The sequence below is a fragment of the Xyrauchen texanus genome, chromosome 27 (assembly GCF_025860055.1).
Source record: "Xyrauchen texanus isolate HMW12.3.18 chromosome 27, RBS_HiC_50CHRs, whole genome shotgun sequence".
Classification (NCBI taxonomy): domain Eukaryota; kingdom Metazoa; phylum Chordata; class Actinopteri; order Cypriniformes; family Catostomidae; genus Xyrauchen; species Xyrauchen texanus.
The window spans coordinates 42,250,182-42,256,522 of NC_068302.1; the positions used below are offsets into that span (position 1 = coordinate 42,250,182).

The 6,341-nt window shown below is 39.5% G+C and overlaps 1 protein-coding gene across 1 annotated transcript in view; it reads right to left on the reverse strand.

Moving 5' to 3' along the window:
* LOC127621416 (F-box/LRR-repeat protein 17-like) overlaps nucleotides 1-5,448 on the reverse strand; it is a 331,319-nt gene extending 325,871 nt beyond the window's left edge. The window contains exons 1-2 of the mRNA XM_052094995.1: nucleotides 5,349-5,448; nucleotides 1,309-2,069 (exon numbers count right to left, since the gene is read on the reverse strand). Of these exons, the coding sequence (XP_051950955.1) occupies nucleotides 1,309-2,049 (741 nt within the window). The 5' untranslated portion in view covers nucleotides 2,050-2,069; nucleotides 5,349-5,448. The remainder of the gene's footprint in view (nucleotides 1-1,308; nucleotides 2,070-5,348) is intronic.
* Between the last annotated feature and the right edge of the window lie 893 nt (nucleotides 5,449-6,341).

Consider the following 6,341-nt stretch of genomic DNA (forward strand, 5'->3'; position numbering starts at 1 on the left):
TTGTATTGCAAAGATGGGCAGGGATATTTACTAAAGGAATATTCCGGGTTCAATACAAGTTAAGCTCAATCATGGCATCATTTTGAAGACCACAAAAATGTATTTCGACTCGTCCCTCCTTTTCTTTAAAAAAAAAAAGGACAAATCTTTGTTACAGTAAGACACTTAAAATGAACCGAATGGGTTTCAGTGGCATCGCCAAATTTAAAGGATTATAACTCGACAAAATAGCAAGGAGGGTCAAATGTTTATGGTGTCAATGTAAAGAAAACTTTTCATCGTTTTTAATGATATAGATTGTGATATATTCTGAGACTCTCAGCATAAGGATCTGCTGAAAAATCACAAAAAAACACGAGCCAAAAATGTACTTTTTTTACTTTGACATGATATATCTCCAGGTGTAAATAAGGCGGCTCTGGAAAACTGCTTTTGTTTTGTTCCCAATGATGCCACCTGTAACTAAGTAAAGATGTATGCTGATACGACAAACCGATCAAAAGTTACAACATTACAAATATAATTGATCATAGTGTCCAAAAGCATCTCCAAACAAATAAAAGATAATAATTGTACATAAGAACTAATTACACATGCAAACACAACAATGACTAAAGGTTTGCATAGCATGCAGACATGATTTTAGTCATGAGATTTCACAGGATGAGTTTCATTCTGTGTCATTTGAGTCATCATTGAGTCTGTGTCGTGTATTTGGCGCCATCTCCTGGTGGCCATATGTAACATTGTGCTTCATGTGGATTATCTAATGATCTATACATCTGATTATCTTGTGTGTGGACTCGATTGAAAGATAATCACTGACTCTAAATAATGATACATGATTCTTGAAGCTAAAAACAAAAACGCAGCATATAAGCAACACCATCATAATTGTCAAAGACATATATTTAGCTATTACTCGCTATATTTTTGTCTAGGAGAAAAACCCTGAAAAGGAGGGACGATTCGAAACTAATTTCTGTGGTAATCAACATTATGCGAATGCTTTCGATTGAGCTTAACTTGTATTGACTTACGAATGTTCCTTTAAAACATTTTCTTTTGTGTTCTGCTCATATGGTCATAAGTCATATGGGTTTGGAACAGCATGAGGGTAAATATGCCCACATTTTTATTTTTGGGTGAACTATCGCTTTAAAGGTAATACACTCCAGGGGGCAAATATTTCCCATAAATAAAATAAGTTAATTTCTGACACTGGCAGACTGTAAATTGTCCCTCACATCTAAAATGAGTTCTGCTTTCAAAGATTTGGTGTCATTTAAATAAAACAAACCCACAGACCTTGAGCAGTATGGAAGAGGGCAGCTGGTTAATGTGGGATGTGTCCGTATTTTCAACACTCTTTCCTTCCTGCGAGCAGTCATTCTGGGACAACCCGCAACAGCAAGAGGAGGAGCTCGCCGAGGTGGCCGCGCTGCCCTCATCCATCAGTCGCCCCGCACCACAGCTGTCCTCCTCCGATGGAGAGGAAGACGAGGAGGAGGATGGCAGGGTGTCGAGTGGGGACAGGAGGCACTGGTCGTCCGGAACGGTGGCGTCTCCTCGCTCCTCTCCGTTCTCCATGGCCTCCTGGAAGGCACAGCGCGGCTGCTTGCGGGGTGTACACCGCTGCAGCTCAGCACACTTGCGCTTGCACACCATTTCCACGTAGTCTGCGGCTGGAACGACGGCGCAGAACAGCGCCGGTGGTCCGATCAGTCTGGCTGGCACGGCAGACAGCAGACTTCTTCCCTGGCCCTCAAAAACGGCAAGCTCTCCCGCAGACAGAAGGAACTTGGAGCAGTCCTCGGGCGAGTTCAATGAAGCGTAGTGCTCGGCGAGTTTAGATGCCACCGCCGCCGCACAGCCGCCGCGGCTGCTCTCAAAGGGCCAATCGTCCTCGACACTCCCGCTGTTGCCGTGTACGATGAAGCACAGCATGCAGGGACCCTGAAGGAAGCAGTTCCTCCTCCGCTTCTTCTTGCGCAGCTTCCGTGTCTTCTTCTTCAGGCCGTGACCATTCTTTGAGAGAAGATGGCCCATATAGATGACTCACAATGACTCTAGAGAATGTAAGAACAAAAGCACCTTACGTCACATTTTAGCTTTTTCAAATCATTGTATTTCATCAATAAATATGATGCATATATTACATTGCATTAATAGATATTGTTAAATGTTTTTATTTCCATGCATAATTTATACCATTTAAATGTATTTACATTGATATGTAGAACATGTGCTTAACGGTACTGTCTCTTTAAGAATAGAGTATTTTGCATATATTGATGACATAGTCCAATAAGATAATTTCTTGAATAACAATGTCCCCTCCCCCTAATTTTTTTGAATACTGGCCAGTTCTGATTAGCATTAGCAAGTAGCAAATCATGGCTCATGTACATTGCAATTAACAACGTCAACTCTGATTTTGCTCAAACATTCTCCGTTTAACAGCAAGCCTTCAGACCAGTAACTTACAATAAATATTTACACACTTAAGTCAACACGTATTGCAGAGATGAGATAAAAACAACTCTCATTAACATTCGCCCAACTGTAGACACTCTTTATACTCTTTAACCATAAAGTACTGGTACTCTTAAAGAGACAGTACCATATTAGAGCTTGTTATAATAGATGGCTTAAGAATATCACCCAATAAAGCCAATCACCTCGATTTCATGCTGCATTGTAAACACCTTTACCGGCTTTCTTACTGGCTTATAAAATGTGTGAAAGTGCTGTGTGCATGCCTTTTCATGGTTTGACATCAAAAAGAGAAGAATGGCTCAATTATTTCAAATGGGAGTCTCAAGTTAACGCGGTTTACTTGCTTTGATTTTGTTAATAAGCTGATGTTAAGGAGTTAACAGCATATTGGTGTGCATGTAAAAAGGCTCACAGTCAATACATTGAACAAATGATGTATATAAACAATGTGTCCCCAATTTGTAACGCCCAATTCCCAAAGCGCTCCAAGTCCTCGTGGTCGCATAGTGATTCACCTCAATACGGGTGGCGGAGGACAAATCTCAGTTGCCTCCGCGTCTGAGACCGTCAATCCGTGCATCTTATCACGTGACTTGTTGAGAGCGTTACCACGGAGACGTTGCACGTGAGGAGGCTACGCGCTATTCTGCGCAGCATCCACGCACAACTCACCACACGCCCCACCGAGAGCGAGAACCACATTATAGCGACAACGAGGAGGTTACCCCATGTGACTCTATCCTCCCTAGCAACCGGGCCAATTTGGTTGCTTAGGAGACCTGACTGGAGTCACTCAGCATGCCCTGGGATTCAAACTCACGACTCCAGGTGTGATAGTCAGCGTCAATACTCGCTGAGATACCCAAACCCCCCTGTGTTTCTTTCTTGTTCTGAATACAAAGGGAGAAATGGTGAATAAATGTTGTGCTCAGTGATGTCATACAATGGCAGTTTATGGTGACCACCTCTTCAAGCTTCAAAAAAACACAAAAGTATCATTCAGAAGTCTAATTAATTATTCATGAGACTCATGATTGTTATGAAAGTATACGATAAGATTTTATGAGAAACAAACTGAAATCGAAGAATTTATGCATTTCTATGCCCAGCCTTAATATTTTGAATGGAGTCCTCAAAAATCAAACAGAAACAGAGGAGGCTACAGTCACACCGTGTCCTAACCTGACGACAAACGACAGACAATAAACGTATATTTTCTATGTTAGTCAGAGTTTTTGTCCTAACCAACAGTTGCGAGCGACGGTACCGTCTATCGATCGGTTGTTTTCTATTTTCGGCATCACATGGGTAACTCCGTCCACTGTTAACTGCACCAGTCCAAAAACCCTCACAAAAATAAGGCTGGGCATAGAAATGCATCAATTCTTGGACTACAAACTCTTCAGCCATGTTTAGTAAGTTCTGTTCTCTGTTTTGTGTAGTTGTGTGTGTTCTGTTGTCACTCTCGCTGTTTTTAGGGAAACACAACGAGTTTCCTCTTGAACGCCCCAATGTCGTGAGGGGTGTGTGAACTGTTGCTCTCGTGTCCTATCATGAACACACACAGGAGATCAACAGTGAACATTTACACTAAATAACACATCAGATTTCAGTTTCTCATCAAATCTTATCGTCTACTTTAATAAAAATCATGAGTCTCATGAATAATTAATTAGACTTCTGAATGATACTTTTGTGTTCTTTTGAAGCTTGAAGAGGTGTCACCATAAACTGCCATTGTATGACATCACTGAGCACAACATTTATTCACCATTTCTCAGAGGGATGAGTAAACAATGACTGAATTTACATTTCTGAGTGAACTAATCCTTTAATAAAAAGTAAGAAATGTCCAGATATTTTAATAACTTCTTTAGGCTTTAGTACAATATAAAAGTCAATTATTTAAATATGCATTTTGCAAATTATTTATCTAACAACATGTTGTGTTTATAACATCTCACACTTTATAAATGGGTATTTATACATGCAATACCCATATATGCCTTTATATTTAAGGTAGGGGGTCCCTCACAAGAAGATCGTCATATTTAGGGGTGAGCGTTAATTAGTGATTTTTACTGGAGTTAATTTAGATTAATATACCTTACACTACATTTACACAGAAACAAAACACAAAAAAAGTGATTTCAACAACACAGAAAACTTTTATATTAAATAATGGTTCATAGCAAACTTTTATGTAAAGTAATGGTTCTTTATAAAGTTCCCGCCACATCAAGGAAATATAAACAAAACATCCAAACATCCTTTTTCAAATGTAACACTTGCCAAATACATGTGCAGTGTAAACAATGTAACAGAGCAAACACTCAGCTGTCACTGAAATATACCACAACAGACACACAACTTGACATGAGGAAGAGGAAGACACCTTATATTACGTGAGTTGTCAAACACTGCCATGGACAAGCACCATGCCAATACCATGTATTCTTTTGGAGGACCATGCAGATGGTATAAGAGCACTGTGATGTACTCCATATTACTACTGAATGATTAAAGTACCATGATAATACCATCTGACACCAACACTGTACCACAGTACTGACACAGGTATTTCTATAAGGATAATGAGTGTATTGAATAGCAATCATATCTGCACGCCTTAAATACTAATAAAGATCTGTCATTTCACAGCAGGAGCCGGATGAGCATTAACAAACACGTAATGTCACTGTTTATCACGGCTGTGTGGAGCTGTGACCGCTGAGTGTTGTTGTGTTTCATTGGGTGATAGTGGCGGATAGTTAGCTGCTGCTGTGCGCCATTAAACTGCCACCGGAAGAACATAACAGTCCCAATTAAAATAAAGAAACAGTCCTCACCTTCGTCGCGCGCCCTCATAGTCCGCGCGAAACAGAATCAGAACAGAACGCTCAGCGATCGCGCGCTGCTGTGTGTCAACCTGCTACAATGACTCAAAACACTTCCGGAATTCAAACAACAGAGGAAATCCCGCCCATTCCAAAATATAACGCTGGACATTCATTGGCCAGACCACCTGTCTGTATTGTGGTGACAACCAATTATATGTGATTTAAAGGGACCGCTTTAAATGTAACAACTAAATGTGCAAAAACGCTTAATGCACATTCTTAAATGTAAATGTTGCACTGTAATACGTGTAATCTTACGTTAATTTGTTTACTTTGTAAAACTTTATGTGAAATGTTAATGTGAAAAGTCTTGACACCAGAAACCTTTCCAAATAGAATAAGGTGTTTTATGAAATTCACACCCATTCCAAATACACATAACTTCTGCAAACACTCTCACAAATGTTTTTCTTCTGCGCATTCGCTGCAAGCTATAGCGTTGGGCAGTCCGATCTTAGTTCGTTTAAGCGCCTCGGTTTGTTGGACGATTCGTTTCAATGTACTGGCTCAAAAACCAGTACAACGATTCTATTCATTCATCGTCATCGCTCAACTGTTCCAGAAGTCCCTGTGTGTTTCGTTATTAAACAATAATTACTTTTAAAGTAATGGAATACATGTAACGGGATTACGTATTCAAAATATTAGTAACTGTAATCCAATACAGTTACAATGTAAACTGTTGGTAATCAAAATACAGTTACATTTAAAAAGTATTTTGATTACTGAAGAGATTACTTTGCAATTTATTGTAATTTATTGTTAGTTGGAAAACATTTATACATATAAATAATGTGATCCAAAGAGCATTTAAACAGCAGTGAAACACTCTTAAATGTGTTACATTAATTCAAGCAGACAAAGTACATGTGAAGTAAGTTTGGAGCAGCAGAAATAGAAATAAACCTTGTGTATATTGTCATGTAAACATTTAGCATTATG